We start from the raw sequence: 19,674 nt of genomic DNA, 5'->3' as shown, positions 1-19,674 counted from the left end.
ATGGTCTCAAGGCTGGAGACCTTAGACCAATGGGTAACTTGGCCTTTCCGGCCCCCCTGTGCAGCATGTTTCTGAGTCCTGAAACCAGCCCTGGAACTCCTGTTTTAGCTCACGGCTGAGGAGGGGAAGGATATATCATGTTAGAATTCACTCAGATGCTAAGTAGGAATTTAAGCATATTTTGTGGGGGCCTTGTTCTGATGAATCTCCTCTATTTGATTAAAGTGGTTTAAAAAGTACATCTGGCATTTGTTGAGATCATTCTCCCAAATGGCGGCATTTGAAGTACCAGCCAGCTAGAATTGCTGGTGCTATTCAGAAGTCTCAAGCAACCCAAGCATAAATTTTATCTCCTTAAACTGGATTTGGATTGAAATAAGAATTGTAGAGTCACAGGGCAAGCACTGTCAATTCTCAATCTTTGGAACTGCTAATGCTTCCTCACTCCCTTCCAAGGAAATGAAAGAGCATTTATTTTGACCTAATACTGAAAAATCCCTTTCCAACTAGTAGCGCTTGTGGTAGGATTTCAAATTAAAGAATATTGGTAAAGAAATTTCAGCCATCTCTTTCTGTATTAGTGGGGGAAAGCTAATAGCATTTTTAGAATTACCAACAATTTTAAGTGAGTGAAAGCCCTATTCAATTAATTGCAGTTTCCACGCCAAAAACAAAAGTAACAAAATGACTGCCAAAGTGAGAATAAAACAATAACTGGACCTTCTTATTTGTGTTTAGCACAATCTCAGCACATTACAATAAAAAGGGGAATGCACCTTCAAAAAAACACAGAAGCAGTAGTGAAGGTTTCTTCTAACACAGGAAGATAAACAGCAAGATTAAAATTGTTTTAAGATAAGCTTTATGTAATGACTTTAAAACATTGGTCCATGTAATTTATAACAATAAAAAAAAATTGCTGGCCACAAGTCAAAAGAACTTGCATTGTAGCAAAACGCTATAGTAGGGCATCCGCAACACGCAATGGAACCATGAAGCTGTAGCTAGCCTACAAACAGATATTCAATCGCTGACAAAGCCAAGTTGACCTGATACATAATAAAAATGAACATTTTTATGCACATTTAAAAATATAACTTGTAAAAAGTTAACCAAATGTAGTCTTTTATGATCTCAACACTATGTCTTGAAGGTAAACATTAGCCAATTTCTCCTCAAATACTTAAGTGGATTTTGAAGCTTATTAAGATCTTAAACACACAAAACTATGTGCTATAAGCATCTTCACTGAGCAATTTGGAAAGTGTTGCTTATTCTTATCATGACTTGCTAATTTTTTACTTTAATTTTAAAATTCCATTATTTTCTTCTTTAAACAAGTATGTAAAATTTACTTGATGTTTAACAATTTCAATAAGCATGAAAAAGTATTTGGCAACTGCCAACGGCTAGGTCCCCAAAAATGCCGTTAGGGTCCTAAGCAAGCTCAGAAGGCAACAACAACCTAGGAAAATCAGATATATTGCATACTGCATCGAAGACATTCAAAATTAAAAAGTAAACACAAACATTTGGTGGGCTAAGGGGCCACGAGTTTATAACTCCCAAATGAAAGCCTGGAACCAGAATCTGAAGCTTTTTCCTAATATAGCTGCTTCCTGATACAAAGTCTATATAATAGATTCTTTATAAATTTTTTTTTCCTTTTTCAGCTCCCCCATGGGGATTGAATCTGAGCCGGAGCTGCGACCCAGGCCACAGCTGTGGCCAACGCCTGATACCTAACCCCCTGGAACTGGGCCAGGGACTGAACCAGTGCCTCCACAGAGACAAGCTGGATCTCTAACCCAGTGAGTCACAATGAGAACTCCTCTTTATAGCTTTCTATTAGTGCAAAAAGGTTTACATATGGACTGTACCACTCACCTGGAGATTTCTTGTCACATATTTACATGTCCTGGATGGAAGTTAACTATAAACATAAGTAGTTGGAATATTTTAAAACAACTTTTTTGCTTTAAGACTGCAAATAATTATTTTCACTACATAAAAATGAAATATCACCACTGAAGTAGCATTTTACCTGCTTAAGAAATCGGTCAGAGGCATTGCTGTGCTTGGCTAATACACTTGGCAGGGAAGGATTAGCATATTCAAACTGAGGATTGTAGGTATAATCAGACTTAAAGAATCTCAGTTTTTCTTTCTCCAAGTTGGTGGGCTTTATAGCTGTCAGTATACAAAATTTCTTTCCAGAAAAGTCATCTCCTTTTTCAAAACTTCTAGACAGCTGAGGCTGTGGCTTTGGCTTTGGAAGTGTGGAGAAATGGCGCCGCTTGACCTTTCTTTCATTTTTGGGTTTTGGTGGCAGTACTATGCTGTTTCCTGTAACAGAGATATCATGTGTAAACTTTACAGGACTTGACACTGAACTAGTGACAAAAACAGCAGGCTGCCTTTCTAGGCAGTACCAAGTACCGCTGCTCATCACAGGCACTGGGGCTTTCATCTTGCGAAGATCTTTGCTACGTGAAGAGCCAGGAAATTTGCTGGGTTTTCTACATCTCTTGGAGTAGGTGGAGGAAGACTGTTTTTGTGAATGATGCTTTTTCTCCTCTTTGCTCTGTAGTAGGACATTGTAACTACTGGTTCCAGTTGTGAAAATGTCCTTTAGTATTCCAGGAGATAAATGTGAAATGCTTCTTTTGCTGTTAATGATCAATGACTCTTCTGCATTTAGAATAGACTTCTTAGCAAGTTCTTGCTCAGGCCAGTGAAGCTTTTCTGTGTTGATAAAATCAAAACAAAAGAAATAAAGATACCAGGTGAAGCAAACTGATTATTATATGAAAAGTATTCTAAAGGGTCTGTAAGGCTTTATAATTTTGAAACAATCTTTTGAAAAGACATTTTAAATATTAAAAGAATATATTACTAAATTTTGGTCATGTTAGACCCAGTCACTTCTATATGAACATATATATGCTGAATTGTTTATATAAATCCTCGCTTTGAACCATTTAGATGATCAAAGTCTAATACAGATGTGAAATACACATAAATAATCTGAAAACTCCACCAAAGAATGTGGATTTCACAGAAAGAATACAGTTTTTAATAGTATTACCAATATCAAAGTAAAATCCAAGGCACGTTCAAAGCCAACACAATCTTAAAATCTGACACTATAGGGGAGTTCCCGTCGTGGTGCAGTGGTTAACGAATCCAACTAGGAACCATGAGGTTGCGGGTTCGGTCCCTGCCCTTGTTCAGTGGGTTGACGATCCGGCGTTGCCATGAGCTGTGGTGTAGGTTGCAGACGCGGCTCGGATCCCGCGTTGCTGTGGCTCTGGCATAGGCTGGTGGCTACAGCTCCGATTCGACCCCTAGCCTGGGAACCTCCCATATGCCACGGGAGCGGCCCAAGAAATGGCAAAAAGACCAAAAAAAAAAAAAAAAAAAAAAAAAATCTGACACTATATAGAAAGGCAGCCATCAGTAAAAAGACAAAAACGCTATCTTACCTCAAAAAACATTTTTAAAATTAATGACATGTGTATGTTCAAGAACATTTTAGTAATGTCACTCCATGTTAATTAATTTTCTCAATTCTAGGCTATAGGTTAAGATTAAAGAAAGTCAAATTTTTTCTTGCCAAGGCTTAAAAAAAAGTAATTACTCTGTAAAGTATCAGTATATCAAATGCCAAATTAAGGAAAGGTCAGTTTTGCCTTCAGATCTCACAAGTGCTTTAAAGAGGTAAGAGTCACTTGCAATACTGTTGCTCATGCACTGTTTTTAAACTGTATTAATTTGCATTCTGTCATTCCACAAATACAGCAATACTGCTAATAGGTACATGAATCTGAAAAACCTCTGTATAAATACATTCAACAAGCTAATAATCTGGCTCTGAAAGCAAGGCAGTACTATGAAGATTTGAGTAATAATACGAGGTAGTATAAGCCTAAATGTGAAAAACAGAAAATACAGACAATAACCTATGGTTCAGGTAAGGAAGACAGCAATGTGAAGAGAAACAGATGAGGCGATTTTCAGGTCAACTTTAGGAGTTTTCAGATTCAACTCTAACCTAACAAAGTGTTCGAATTTTACACAAAACTTAAAATTTAAAAACAATTTATTTAATAAATCCTATTATTTGAACTCTATTTGACCATGTCTGCTTATAAACCTTTTCTATAAATCCTTTCTACAAATGTGACATATAATTCTCCCAACCAGCTCTCTTTTCCAAGTCTCATGGATCCTTATGCCTCTAGCCCCAAACCTTTGGCTCCTACTATGGAGGCAATATTAGACCTAACAGACTTGGACAGCTATCTACTTTGCCAAGAAAGAAACATTTTATTCCATTTAAAAAAAAACTGTTTACCCACAAAATCTGCCACTCACTCATTCAAGAGTAGACATTCAGAGATCCTTTCTATAAGTAGTATTAAATAATAATAATAATAAAACTAATTTGTTGACACATTTATGTGAATTTGAGATTTCACCAAAAACTGTCCATGTTATATCACTCAAGCTTCAGAAATGTTAAGCAATTTGCTCAAGGTTATATGACAAGAAAATAGTAAACAACAAACTGTGATTTGAATGCAGATGTGTCTGACTAAAGGAGTCCACGCTCATTCAATTATCAACAGACATTCAGTATTAATTCTGCTACATGCACAGCACTATACCTTTTCCTCCTCTGTACAATACACAGCAGCCTAGTAAGACATGGTAATCTGAACAACTTATGTACTAAGATAGGTACTAGGACCATGTTTTACCCATTTTCCTCTTACATCTAGCATCTAGTAGACATCCAATAAATGTACACTGAATAAGTAAATCAATCAATGAATGACATAAACCCTAAACATCCCATTCTCTAACCATTTCATTAGGGTATTTATAGTTCTGGAACCATTCTATACTTCTATGAGGGGATCACTGCAGAAGTGTAAATATAACCCAGAAGACCTGAATCAGTGGTTCTCAACTGGGAGAAATGTTCAGCTCCAAGGGACATCTGGTCATCTCAACTAGGGAGGGGAGCTACTATCATCTTTTGGGAGAGGCCAGGGAGGATGATAAATTCCTTCAATGCATAGGACAGTCTCCCACAACAAAAACATTTGTCCTAAAATAGTGTTAATGTAGAGAAAGCCTGCCCTAAATGTAAATTTTTAAAGCCCAGAAGTCACAGGGTTTAAAGAAACAGTATCAGTCATATCAAAAGTAGATAATAACCCAAATATGTAAGGTGCTTTGAAGTCCTCCTAGTTAACATTTTCTAGGCCAGTAAGTGAAATGTGAATTCTGCTGTCTAAAGTATAAACTTTTAGGGGCTAAATAAAATGTCTGCGACATGTACAAGCTGAAAGGTACAAACTAAACTGTACAGGGTCAGGCTGAAGGTTGATTGTACAAAGAAGCCATTCAATAATGTTTAAAAAAAAAAAAGTCCCAAATAAACAGAACAACCACAACTTTGACCAACGGCTGGCAGGTCCTCAGGGGCTTCATACTTAAGTGTTGCCAACTGATAATCAAAATGGGCAGGCTGGGCAAACACAGGCTAAGGAACACAGGCTGCAGTCCAAATGCCCATAAACAACGTCAGTTTCCCTAATAAGGCACCACAAGTTTAGGAGACAAGAGGTGATAATAATAGGAAGACTGAAATGGACATGTAAAGGAAAACAGTAAGAGAAGGGAGATAAGAATAAGGGTATCACAAACCTAAAAAAGTCAGTAAGGACTAGGCACAGCCAGGAAGATAAAAGGAGGTAGCCAGGTTTTGCTCATTTGGTCTTTATAATAAAAAGGGGGAAAATGACCTCAAACTAAAACCACTGTGAAGAATTCCTAATTTTGGTGGTTTATTACAGGTATACCAAATTTTAAAAAAATGAATATTCAATGTAAAAATGCTTTCTTTGGTTCCTAAGACTCAGTAGCTCCATGACCAAAGACCTGACCCCCAAGAGTTTTATTGTTTTGTCATAATGCATCAATGGCTTCTAAATTCACAATTTTGTCCCATCTCAAACAAACCTATACATTTCAAGATTCTTAAAAAAAAAAAAAAAAAAGGAAAGTTTTGTCTGGATGTATGTCCAAGAGTGGGATTGCTGGGTCATAGGGTAGTTCTATGTATAGTTTTCCAAGGTACCACCACACTGTTCTCCATAGTGGTTGTACCAGCTTACATTCTCACCAACAGTGCAGGAGGATTCTGTTTTCTCTACACCCTCTCCAGCATTTGTTATTTGTGGATTTATTAATGATGGCTGTTCTGACTGATGTGAGGTGGTATCTCATGGTAGTTTTGATTTGCGTTTCTCTAATAATCAGTGATGTTGAGCATTTTTTTATGTGCTTGTTCATCTGTGTATCTTCCTTGGAGAAATGTCTATTCAGGTATTTTGCCCACTTTTCAATTGGGTTGTTGGCCTTTTTGCTGTTGAGTTGTATAAGCTGTATATTTTAGAGATTAGGCCCTTGTCAGTTGCATCATTTGAAAGTATTTTCTCCCATTCTTTAACTTTTCTTCTTGTTCTCTTTTTGGTTTCCTTTGCTGTGCAAAAGCTTGTCAGTTTGATTAGATCCCACTGGTTTATTTTTGCTTTTATTTCTGTTGCTTTGGGAGACTGACTTGAGAAAATGTTTGTTAAGGTTGATGATGCAGACTATTGCCTTTGGAATGGATTAGCAATGAGATCCTGCTGTGTAGCACTGGAAACTATGATCACTTATGATGGAGCATGATAATGTGAGAAGAAAGAATGTATACATGTATGTATAACTGGGTCACCACGCTGTACAGTAGAAAATTGACAGAACACTGTAAACCAGCTATAATGAAAAAATAAAAATCATAAAAGTTCCAAACCATCTGTCAAAACACTCAAGGAGATATACGGGGTAGGAGAGAAGTTGCAGTGTGTCCAAGACAGAACACCTTCTCCCTCCAAGGAGTTGAGACATTTCAGTTCACTTTCTAACTCTCTACCTAAGACGTTTAGCATCCGTCTTTATTAAGCTCAATCTGTTGATAAATATTCTGGGAGTCCCAAAGATGTTATCTACTTAGTAAATGCCAAACCTGCCAAATGCTGATATACCATGAAGTTCATAAAAGTGGGGCAAGTGGTCTTTCAAATAATTTTTTTTGGAGGGAGGGGGGCTGTGCCCACAAACATGAGGGAGTTCCCAGGCCAAGGATGGAACGTGTGCCACAGCAGTGACAACAGGTGAATCCTGAACTGCTAGCCCACCAGGGATCTCCAAACAACTCTTATAAGTTGGATATAAATTAATTTCTCAGAGTCACACTAATCTTATTTTAGTTGTATTTAGTATTAGAGAACCTAAAATATTGTTTTTGTGATTTTAAATACTACTATTTCAGGGGAAAAAATGACTTTTAAACAAGAAGATTGCAATGAAGAACATCCTATTTTCCTAATTCCTTCGTGAAAAGTTAAAACTTTTTAAAAACATATGGAGGCTTTTTTAAGGGTGAGTGTAACTCATTTTCTCTCATAAGTAAACAAATAAAAATTACACTTTCTCATATTAAAAGTCACTACATGATGTAACATTTTAGCTACCAATAATCTGCTTCACTATAACCTTGAGGAAAATGAAAATCTGTTGATCAAAGAAGTCATTCACCCCAAACTGATTACCCATATTGAGGTAAAAAGGAGAAATAATATTACATTAAAACTGATACTCAGTATATCCACCTACTTGTGAACTGCTAACACAATGAGAGCTTAATTTGTATCTAGAACAAGAGAAAAGAATACCAGGATTCCTGGCTTCCATTCCCAGCTCTTTCAATAACCTCTCTGTAACAGTAACCTCATCACTACACCGAAGGTGCCTCATGTTCCTCATCTAAAGAATGGGAGAGAGAGGGCGGTAGCATTAAGGGTTTCACAACTGAATAGGTTTCACAGCAATTATAATGTCCCTGGCTGAAAGGAGGATTAGATCATTTGAAACAAAGCCTGGTGGAAAAAACCCATAAATTTTGACCCATAAAATGGCAATTTCATATGGTGCACTAATACTTAAAAACCTGAGAATCTGGGATAATTTTATACCACAAAACAATATGCTAAGTAATTATAAACAGAAGAAAAGGCAAAACAAATAATCCCAAAACAAGATAAACACTTTAATTTTACCAAGTTGTCATCATTACGTGAAACTCAAATGATATAACATCTGTCAACAGTAGAGAGGATGAATAAATTGTGGTATATTCATACAACAGAATACTAGCTTGAAATGAAAACTGAGGTTGCAAGCAACAATATAATTGAATTTCACAGACAATACTGAGCAAATAAAGCCAGATCAAGAGAGTACACACTATATAATTCCATTTCTTTGTTCCAAAACAGGCAAAACTAATTTATGGTATCACGCGGCAGAATAATGATTATCTTTGAGGGAGGTGCTATGACCTGGGAGGAAGTACCAGGGTACTGGGGGCCAGAAATGCTCTGTCTTGTTCTGGGTAATCATCACATATATAGTCTCAGGCTGCATATTTAAGACCTGTGCACTTTACTGAATGTAAGCTACACCAATTTTTTTTTTTTTTTTTTTTTTGTCTTTTTTAAGGGCTGCACCGGTGGCATATGGAGGTTCCCAGGCTAGGGGTCCAATAGCAACTGTAGCCACTGGCCTACGCCACAGCAACGTGGGATCCGAGCCACATCTGCAACCTATACCACACAGGTCACAACAACACCATATCCTTAACCCCCTGAACGAGGCCAGGGATTGAACCCGAGTCCTTATGGATACTAATCGGATTCGTTAACCACTGAGCCACGACAGGAACTCCAATTTTTCAAATGGTATATTAAAAAAAAATCAGTATCTTTGGAAATATTTATTGCTCAATTTGCATTATAATAATCTTTTTTTTTTTTTTTTTTTTTTTGCCATTTCTTGGACTGCTCCTGCGGCACATGGAGGTTCCCAGGCTAGGGGTTGAATCGGAGCTGCAGCCGCCAGCCTACGCCAGAGCCACAGCAAGGCTGGATCTGAGCCGCGTCTGCAACCTATACCACAGCTCATGGCAACGCCGGATCGTTAACCCACCGAACAAGGGCAGGGACCGAACCTGCAACCTCATGGTTCCTAGTTGGATTCGTTAACCACTGCGCCACGACGGGAACGCCTATGATAATCTTTTAATTATACCATCTCTGAATTCAACATTATCCGATATAGTTTCTCAACTGTAAGTAAAAAGAGAGATGAAAAGGCATGGTTAGTGTCAGTCAAGAACTGAGAAACTCAACTGTAATTCAGGAATTCTTAAAAACTTCACAGTTCCAGTTGGGAACTTTTCAGTGTTACTCTCTAGTAACAAGGGTGCTACATTATTTTCTGGTCAGAAACTGTTGTGTGTTGTTGCTGTTTGTAGTTAGAAGGATGCAGGGTATTCTATAACGCCGGAAAATGACGGTTGTGTTAAAAAGAAAATGCATTAAACACAATCTAAAACAACAGTGAACATGTGAGAAAACAAACTTCCCCAGGCTCTCCACTTAGGATAAAGACACAACTACTAATTATGGCAAATGAAGTCACTCATGCTCAGCCTCATCTTTCACAAAGTTCCCCCTTAATCAGTCCACTCGAGCTTCAATTCTGTGAATCCCTCATACTCACCCCTGTCTCAACACAACACCTCTTCACATTCTGTTCCCTTTGTGTGGAGACCTTCCCCTCTCCTTTGTTAGATTAATCCTTATTCATCCTTCAGTTCAAATATCATTTGTTCAGGAACACTTCCCTGGAAGGTTCTTTGACTAGTTTGTCATAGTTGCAGTTTTACACTTGTTTATGTGATGACCCTCCCCATCGGTAAAATCGTTAAGTCCCATTATGGCATACATCTACGTTTGTTTTTGCTCCCTCACTGCCCAAAGAGGTAGACAAGGAAAGTATTTGAGAGCAGAGAAAGGATATAGGATTTCTATGCCTGAGGTTGAGGGGGAAAAAAAATCATACCAGGATGCAGGAAAAAAAAAAAATGAAACAACTGGTATTGCTGAAGACAAGTTTTAATGGCAGGTATCTACTGTTGTAGGACAAACAGGAGTTTTGTGCCTAAGAGTATTCATCTCATATGGCTAAACACTGCTCTTAGGACTTGACTCCAGTATTTTTAAACATTCACTTTTGTTACAAAATAGCTTCATTTCCAAATGATTCATTAATCACTTCTTATATAACATACAAAATACAGGCAGTAGGAACTCTTAAATTAACATAATCTTATACAGCATTGTCACTAAATGAGCTAGATGTCTTTATTTAATAAACAATTTTATAGTTAAGTAAAATGTGATCTTTCCAGGCAAAAATCATCACAGACTTCCCTGTGATTAAAAACTAAAACAGATGGAGTAAACCATCAAGTAAATGTAGCACTGATGTTAAATGAGATCTTCATTTGAAATTGTGTGGCTTCAATCAGTATAGAGTCATTGCAACAGTGTTCTGACTTTCCTAGTGGTTCAGAAAATAGGCCCTGGAACGAAGCTTCTCTGATTTGAATCTTGCCTATTTTATTAGCAGCTGTGACCTTGATCAAGTTATTTAATGTCTTTGTGTTGCAGTTTCCTTACCTGTAAAATGGGATACTACTACTACATACCTTATAGTATTGGTCAAAAAAAGTTTTAAGTGCTAAGAACAGTAGTAAGCAGCAGGTGTTAACTATCAATATCATTATTACAGGCAATATTATATTCAGTTCCTACAGAAATACTCCATGGAATAATGTAAATGGTAAAATATTTAAAATTATGAAATTTGGATTTCTAAGGTAAATCTAACATTAATAAATTCTACATCCTAGAATCAATATTTTAGTTGCTTTAGTATAACCAACATTTTAGTTGATTTAGTATAATAAGGCAAAGAAATCTCTTCTGACTTGATTCTACCGCAAACAGCATATACAGCATACAAATCTTATTTTACTCCTCCAACCAACAATTCCACCAGGATGTTATATTTAGATATTAAATCATGATTAATAAGTCAAGAGTGAATAAGATATTATACAGGAAGTGATTTCAGAAGCAAGTAACTGCTTCAGTCCTGAAGTGAAAAATAACCAGTTTTCCCTATATTTATAGCTATTTTAAAGCTGAAAAATTTCCATCAGCACTCTCTTCACAATCAAGTTCTTAATGCTAACCAGAAAAACATGGGCTTCATAAATACCAAGGAATAATGAGGGGATAGTAAGGGAAAGGGGCAGCATGCTTTTGTCTCTCTTCATAAAGTTTCTGGCTGTCAAAACTTGGCTCTCGGATAAGTCAGTGAAATGCTAAGCATGGGGTTCTAGAAATGTCATTTTAACTAGTCAAGAACTATATGAAAGAATGGAGAAACTATTTTGAAAAAACAACCAGTCAGCCGTTTTAAATTTGAGGCTTGAATTGTCTCAAACACCAATTCAAATTTTTATTGAACCACAGAAATTCACTTCTAAATTATCTTGGGGTATGCAACATGCAGAGTAGGATTTATAAAGGTATTGCCACCAAATTATGCAAAGGGAGCTGAGCCAAAAGGAGTGGGTCTACTATTTTATAAATTATCTCTCCTCAGACTTTCAACTCTACATATTGAAAAACAGGAGATCTACTGATTGCTAATTGGCCAGAATACTCACTTGCTAGAACTAATATTATGATAACTGTACTCCTTCTCTCCCGTGATTACTATGTTTTGGGGAAATCATTTTAATCGATGTTATTTCTAAATCACTACCCAATAACTAAACTTCACCTCTGACAGGATCTAGTATATTTTTTTTCCAAGGCAGTGGTTTTCAAATGGGGAACAGAGAGAGTGGCAATTTTGCTCTCCAGGAGACGTTTTTGGTTGTCGCAGTTTCATGTGTGTGTGTGTGTGAGAGAGGGGGTTACTAGCATCTAGTGGGAGAGGCTGGGAATGCTTTTAAACATTCTACAATGCACAGGACAGCCCCCCCACAACAAAGATGTATCCATTAACTCAATATTAATAGTGCCAAGGTTAAGAGACCTGCCTCCAAGAAAAAAAGAAAGTATGAAATTTTTAGGTAACTTTCAATGTTTTCATTGTATTTTAGGATGAAAGGATAGAATCTACAACGAATCACTTAAAAAAAAATCCAATGCCAATTTAAATTGCCTCTTAAATCTTAGATCTTGTAACTGTCCATGCCTCCTGTCAACATAAATAACAATGAGATAAATCACAGCAATGTCATGACTGCACCAAATCAGCTCCCTATTTTACCACATGGAAGATGAAATAAAGTAGTACAAAATCAGGAACATAAATATCTTCATTAAAAATGAATTTCATTATACAATTTAAATTTTTGCAGAAAATGGTCTATTAGGTACTGCAATGGTTTCAAGTAAAAAAACAAACTAGCCTCATTTTGACACTAGTTTCAAGATCAGACATTTCCCTTTACTCTGTTGTTCTTCGGTGTTTTTAGTCATGATAGTAGACTACCACCAACCCTGTCTTGCAGTAATATTACAATCAAATGACAGGAAAATAGCCTAGGGAGTTATTCCAATATTATGTAAGATAATTCTTAAAAGGTTAACATTCACAGTCACTTTTAAAAAAAATAACAAAAGGCAAGTAAACTTCCTCACCTGCAGTCTAAAGACCCCCCTTTTCTTTTTTTGCGCTTGGTATACTGCATAGTATAAAGTGACCTATTAATATCAACTCAAAACGTTCTGACTTAAGAATAAATGCATACAAATAAATGCAATACAAATACTGATATATACAAATGAGCTGTTTTGCTTAGCTCCGCTTTTTCTGTAGTCTAGAAAATATGGTTCTAGTGCACTATACTGCCTAATTCACTAATAAGCTCTAAAATGGAATTTAACGCTGTTGTACATTTTGTACGGCCAGTAATCTATTATAATTTACCTCAGTATAGCCCACACCAATGCGGCTACTGATAATAAGTGACAAAAGGAAAAGGGGCCGTTTTTCTCTCTTCCCTGCGCACCTTTTTCGCCTGAGCACCTCCAGCGCGCTTCGCACGGTTCCGGGCGTCGGGTTGAGCACCGGAGCTCACCTCCTACCGTTACCTCACCTCCTACCGTTACCTCGCCCGCCTTGCGGACCCGCCCCATACTCGCCGCAAACCGTCGTGAGAACGCCGGCCGCTCCCGCCAGCCCGGGGGCCACCTTCCCGGCACTCACCCGTCACGCGAATAGACTCCAGCATCGTCCCCCCCAAGGCCGAGGGCGCCGGGCTCCGCCGGCTCTGGGAACGAGGACTGGACAGGAACCTGGCGGGCGCCTCTAGCCTTTCGGCCCGTACGTCAGAGGCGGGCTTGCGGCGGGAGGTTGCTCTCGGCGACCTGGGACCGGGCAAAGCAGGTAAGGGCAAAGGAAGACGCGCAGACAGCTAGCTGCGAGAGCCGTTCCCTCCAGCCCTCAGGTGCGGGAAGGTACTCGAAGACGCCCAACGGTGGGCAGCTTCTAATACTCGCCGCTGTGACGTTGCCGCTCCCCCGTTGCTAGGAAACGCTTCTTGCTGTTCGCGTGCGCGGAGCTTCACGGAGCCTGCGCGCCGCTGGAGGCACTCGAACTAAAACGGCTGAGCTCTCAGGAAGAGCGGCGGAACTACAACTCCCGGCGTGCACCGCGCAGGCCTGCGCCTCGCGGGTTTGTAGGCTGGGCCCTCGGAGAACCTGGTTTCCAATCTGGGATGCCTGAGTTTTAACTAATCCTCTCTGTAGATGCTTTGCGCTGTTTAAGAGGACTTAGCTCCGTGGTGGATTCACAGCAGAGAGGTGGCGTGACACTCTCAGTCCCAGCTGGGAATTATAAAGCCAGTCTTCTCTACCTTTAAGTTACCTTTCCAGGTGCAAAAAAGCTAACACAACTTCAGATTACAGCTGGTAGTAATGAAAGGGCGGGAGGCTCAACTAGTTACCAACTGAGTACCCCAGAGTAATATCCTTAATACTAAAATACAAATTTAAATTTATGATTGTGCAATTGATAGCAGCTGCATGTTGTTTTTTGTTTATGCTGCGTGGGAAACGCAGAAACGAATATTTTTGAGAGCCTAACGTGCAGGATTCTGAGGCCTAGAGCATATAAACAAGGGAAACAAGCCTGGTGCTTATCAGAGGAACTCAAGATAGCGTTGGCACAGTCAATTCTCAGAGCCACATTTTCTCCTTATCCTTCCTTAAGGTTGAGATAGGACACAGAAATAATTGTGAGATGTGTTTTCAATCTCAGGAACAAAAGGAAAGTTGAAGTTACATCAGGATAAGAATGACAGTGAACATGTAATAATTTGTATCTTTTTCATCAATTAGGAGGAAACTGGAAATGTGACAGTATATCACAGGTAGTGGATAACATCACATCTTCGTCTGTCAGAAATTCGCATGAATACAGAATCCAGCCACTTTTCACTATCACTACTGCCACCACTTTGGCTCAAGCCACTGGCATCTTCTGTCTGGACTATAGCTAGAGCCTCCTAAATGGACTCTGCATGTCCACACTTGGCCTCTTCACTTTAATCTCAAAACTCATTAACAAGAGTGATCCTGTTAAAAAGTCAGATACTGTCAGTTCTCTATGAAAAACACTTCAGCGGCTTCCTTTCCACCCATGAGGTCCTTTATGACCCACCCTTCTGTCATCTCTTTGGTCTCCTCTCCCATGCTGTATCCGCTGGTCTCCTCCAGACACTCTGGCCTCCCTGATATTCCTCAAGTGTGCCAAGCACTGTTTCACCTCATGACCACTGCAGCTTGGGATTTCCCCTGCCTGGAATGCTCTCCTACCTCCCTCCCCAGCGCCCACTCCACAGGACTAGCTCCTTCACTACTCAGGGCTTAATCCAAATGTTACTTCTCAGTGAGGCCTTTCCCGGCCACTCAGTTTTAAATTCCACTCCTTTCTCAGATTTCCTGTCCCTTTTCTCTGCTTCCTTTTTTCCCCTAGTGCTTAACATTGTCTTAACTTACATAGTTTACTGATTTATCTTGATTATTGTCTGTCTCCATCTCTCAAAATTTCCACAAGGGCAGTGATTTTTGATTGTTCACTACATCTAGAATAGCATCTGGCACACAGTAGGTACTCAATAAATTATTTGTAAGTTAATGAATGAGTAGGTAATAGCATGAATTTTCAATGATAACGAAAAGAAAGAACGATATAAACTGGGCATGGAAAGAACACATCTTCAGGTTAAAGCACTTGATGTAGTAATGAGCAGTGAATCCTTTGCATTCAGAGGAGAGTTGTTCTTGCAACCTGTGTTCTAAGGAAAAAGGCTGTAAATGAACCTTATATACCAAGATTCCTTACATACCTTCCTCAACCTCCTTGTATACTTAAAACTCTGAAGTCTGCTTTCCAAGAAGTCTCTTATAAATGCATCTGTGATTCCTGCAAATTACCAATTTTCCAACTCACTGCAGTCTATGAACTGTATTTCTCAAAAAAAGACTCCTAAAAGATGTTTCCAAGTCATACGTTCAACCTCTTGTGTAAAGAATTTACTCTGAGTATTTTTACTAAAGCATGCTTAATCAGATAGTCCATTTTCATTATATTTTGAAGAAACCAGGATGTATTATTAATTCCACAGCAATTTATTTATATACAGGGTACTGGGCTTAGTGCTTTCAGAGGACATAAAAGATACAATACCTATCCTCAAGACACCTACTAACTAGCATGGAGGAATATATATACACACACACATACACATATACATACATACACATACACATATACATATGTACATATAAACACTTTGTATATATACGTGCATCACATGTGCACACACATAAAACAAGTTAGAAAACAATGTGCATTAAAGGTATACCCCCTCTTCAGTATTTCATTAAACTTAAGAATTCTAAAAATAAACAATTTGATGTTCCTGTAGTTAGCCCATCTAAAATATCATTTCACTCCTTATTTTTGAAAATTATTTTTATGTTCACCCTATTAATATTTTCTTGGGGACCACCTTGATTCATAAATATCTTTAGTGATAAATACTATATAAAAGTGCATATCAGTTAATTCAAAGCATTTAAAAAAGATAGTCTTTGTGTACTATTAGGCACTGAAGTACTCTTGCTAACAAATTCACGAAAACAAAGAGTTTATCTAATTTCTTACAAAACTAGTACTGTTATCAGCTTCTTTTACCATTCCTGCCTATGCAATTATTCATCCTCATCAAGCTCTGTGCATCTGCTTTGTTAATTATTGATTCATGCTATGCCTGCTTAGTATTTCCATTGGGTACAGCATCTGCAGCTGTCCACTTGGCTGCTTTTTGAGTCGGCATTGTTTTTACATATCCGCCAGAACAATGAACAATTCCATCTTTTTGAGAAACTTTCCTTTATACCTGTTTCTACATAAACTCCACTTTCAAAGCACTAATTGCAAAATAAAGTTAAGAATTATTAAAACTGCCTTTTTTTTTTTTTTTTCCCTTGGCTGCCCCGCGGCATATGGAGTTCCCAGACCAGGGATTAAATCCAAGCCCATCTGCAACCTAAACCGCAGCTGGGTCCTTATCCCACTGTGCCCAGTCGGGGATCGAACCCACATCCCAGTGTTCCCAAGGACCACAGATCAATCCCATTGAGCCACAGCAGTAACTCCATAAAACTGCTTTTAATAATTTATGGTTATCTCATAGGATACACCTTCCCCATTTTTAAAGTTTTATTAAACCTGTTTTCCAATGATAGCCAAGAATGCCAATGTAGTTATCCTACTACAGCATTATACTTCACTTATTATTTTTATGTTCACTACAAGCATTGTATTGTGGATTATTTTGATTTCTGGTTCTCTCTAATGATTTCTATTAAATTTTAGATACAAAAATGATAGGAAAATATGGAGTTCCTGTCGTGGCTCAGTGGTTAGTGAATCCGAGTAGGAACCATGAGGTTGTGGGTTTGATTCCTGGCCTGGCTCAGTGGGTTAAGGATCTGGTGTTGCTGTGAGCTGTGGTGTAGGTCGCAGATGCAGCTTGAATCCTGAGCTGCTCTGGCGTAGGCTTTCGGCTGCAGCTCCGATTGGACCCCTAGGCTGGGAAGTTCCATATGGCCTCAGGTGCGGCCCTAGAAAAGACAAAAAGACAAAAAAATAGAAATATTGGTTTTTTATGTGTGGTGGGATTTTTATGTTATGGATAGAGCGCTTATATTTTCCTTATTTTACCAGTAACTTTTGCATAATTAACTTATATGTTAATATGAATACATTATTAATATGTATATTGCCTGTACAAACTATATGGCAAGCTAGTCATAGTCAATGGAATTTCAGAACAAAAAGAGTCAGTTGAAACATCTCTGTAATAAGATTAGATCTTTTTTTTTTTTTGAAAAAAGATTAACATCTTCCTTTTAAAAAGGCTTAGAACAACATTTGCTCATTAACCTGGGTAGTAAAGGCCAAGAAAGAGGAAGAGAGACGCTGAATTCTGTAGAAAGTTGTTAATAAGCATATACTGCTAGGGCCAGTGAAGAGATACAGAACTATAATATTTCATTTTCTCCTGCAAAAGTTTCATTTTGTTGAGAGCAGATCAAGTTTATATTATGCTTGAAACTAGAAAAAGTTTAATTTTTTAAGGAGAAATTATCTTAGTAACTAAAAATGTAGAACATTAAAATAATTTTTGTTTACTTTTAAATTTCAGATGAGAGTTTAAAAGAATGAGGGGAGAAGAAGCTTCTCAAAAATACTTTTGGCTTTCTCTCTGTTCTCTTGCAAGCAATTTATAATATTCCATGTCATTGTAAATATATGAATTAAGGAAGATTAATCTGCAGCCTGCCATTATAACAGAGAAACGCTTAGCTGCAACACACTAGATTCTAACAAGCATTAGCAGAAGCCTCAGGGCAGCTGTAAACAATGCTTATTGACTCATAAAAGAAAAACAAAAATCCAGGGAAAGTTGGTTTCTGTAGCTTTAAAAAAATTTTTTTTCGGTGTAGTTTGAATGCTTTGGGGATGTCTGTACTGATAGAATGGAATGTTTTCAGTATATCTTTTTCAGGAGAATGAAAAGCATGACGTGGAAGCCAAATAAAGGAATGCTTTGTGAAACCGCCTCTGCCTTTTCACCTCAATGAAAAGAGTCAGAACAGCACAAAAATCCTGGGAAATACTGTGATTTTTTAAATAGGATATTCTGTAAATAACTGAGAGAAGAAAGATATTTTTAATCAAACAAAAGATATTGCCCATCTTAATTATATTTGAAGAAACCAAGATGTGCATTAATTTACCCTCCACAGATACTTATGAAGTATTTATGTTATTACTGGCTGTGCATATATACATATGTAAACATGATGTACAAATATCAGCCAGTCCTTGTGCACATACATCAGGGATGCTGTGGTGGGTAAATCAAATAGAGTCTCAGTTCTCTTGGAACTTACAGGAGGAGAAACAAACAATAATCAAGTTAACAAATGATATCATATCAGATACAAAGAGGTGCTACAAAGTAGAGTCCATGAGGGAAGTGTACTAGAGGTGGTGACTTGGAATGAGAGGGGGAGGGTCAGGACAAGCCTCTTGGAGGAAGTGGCCTTTGAGCTGAGACTTGAAGGATAAGAGAGTTAGCAGTAAGACATTTGAGGGGGTGAGCATTCAAAGTAGAAGAAATTGTGATGGCAAAAGCTCTGAGATGGGAATGATCTTGACCTGATTCTGCGGTTACGTGAAGGTCACCATGGTTAGAGGCCAGTGAGTGAGGGAAAGGGGGAGGAAAAAAGATCTCGGAGGTAGGCAGGGGCCTGGGAAAGGAGCCTGGGCTTTATTCTAAGTGTGTTAGAAGACACTGGTGGATTTAAAACAGGGCAGTGACATAATATGGCCTTTTTTTTTTTTAAAGATTACATTGTCTGCTCTGTGAACAATGGATAAGAGGATGAGAGTGGAAGCAGGGAAACCAGAGAAGATACTTTTGCAGTGGGTCCAGTGAGGGCGATGAAGTCTTTCCAGTATAATGGAAACTGCAGAGAGGGAGAGAAATAAAAGACCCAGGATATATTTGGAAGCAGACTTGATGGATGGGTTGGGTATGTGGATGGAGTAAGAGGAAAGGAAGAAGAAATTGAATATGGCCCTAGGTTTTTGGCTTGAGCAACTGGGTAGATAGTGATGCCATTTATGGAAATGGAGAACATTTGGGAAGAACAAGTTTAGGGGGAAATTCCATTCTGAATTTGTTAAGTTTAATATACCAGTTAAAAGTCCAAGTCAAGGAAGTTCCCACTGTGGCTCAGCAGTAATGAACCCGACTAGTAACCATGAGGATGTGTGTTCAATCCCTGGCCTCACTCACTCAGTTAAGAACCCAGCGTTGCTGTGAGCTGTGGTGTAGGTCGCAGACAGGGCTTGGATCTGGCCTTGCTATGGCTATGGTGTAGGTTGCAGATGCAGCTCAAATTTGACCCCTAAACTGGGACCTTCTATATGCCACAGGTGCGGCCCTAAAAAAGAAAAAAAAAAAGTCCAATTCAAGGGAGAGATCATGCCAAAGAAACACATTTGGGAACTATCAGCATGTGGATGGTATTTTAAGTCAATGGG

The 19,674-nt window shown here is 38.4% G+C and overlaps 2 protein-coding genes across 54 annotated transcripts in view; one reads left to right on the top strand and one right to left on the bottom strand.

Moving 5' to 3' along the window:
- MATCAP2 (microtubule associated tyrosine carboxypeptidase 2) overlaps positions 1-19,674 on the bottom strand; it is a 174,225-nt gene that overhangs the window by 55,053 nt on the left and 99,498 nt on the right. For 18 of the 38 annotated variants that reach the window (XM_085005817.1, XM_085005824.1, XM_085005816.1 and 15 more), the window contains one exon: positions 2,045-2,745. In XM_085005817.1, the coding sequence (XP_084861943.1) occupies positions 2,045-2,470 (426 nt within the window). In that variant the 5' untranslated portion in view covers positions 2,471-2,745. Of the gene's footprint in view, positions 1-2,044; positions 2,746-13,057; positions 13,571-19,674 lie in introns of those variants that run through there. The other 20 variants (XM_021079075.2, XM_021079080.2, XM_085005811.1 and 17 more) reach the window with 5 other exon arrangements.
- Positions 1-19,674, top strand: part of ANLN (anillin, actin binding protein) — a 170,984-nt gene that overhangs the window by 80,623 nt on the left and 70,687 nt on the right. For all 16 annotated transcript variants that reach the window (XM_085005786.1, XM_085005779.1, XM_085005782.1 and 13 more), the window contains one exon: positions 1,674-1,811. The gene's annotated coding sequence lies outside the window, so the exon portion shown is untranslated. The remainder of the gene's footprint in view (positions 1-1,673; positions 1,812-19,674) is intronic.

The sequence above is a fragment of the Sus scrofa genome, chromosome 18 (genome assembly GCF_054392235.1).
Source record: "Sus scrofa isolate SSC_HxYL_T2T_F1_AM1 chromosome 18, Sscrofa_HxYL_maternal_Yorkshire_Landrace_v2.0, whole genome shotgun sequence".
Classification (NCBI taxonomy): Eukaryota; Metazoa; Chordata; class Mammalia; order Artiodactyla; family Suidae; genus Sus; species Sus scrofa.
Note: the sequence above shows the minus strand (reverse complement) of the source record. Positions and strands in the feature narration are given on the sequence as shown.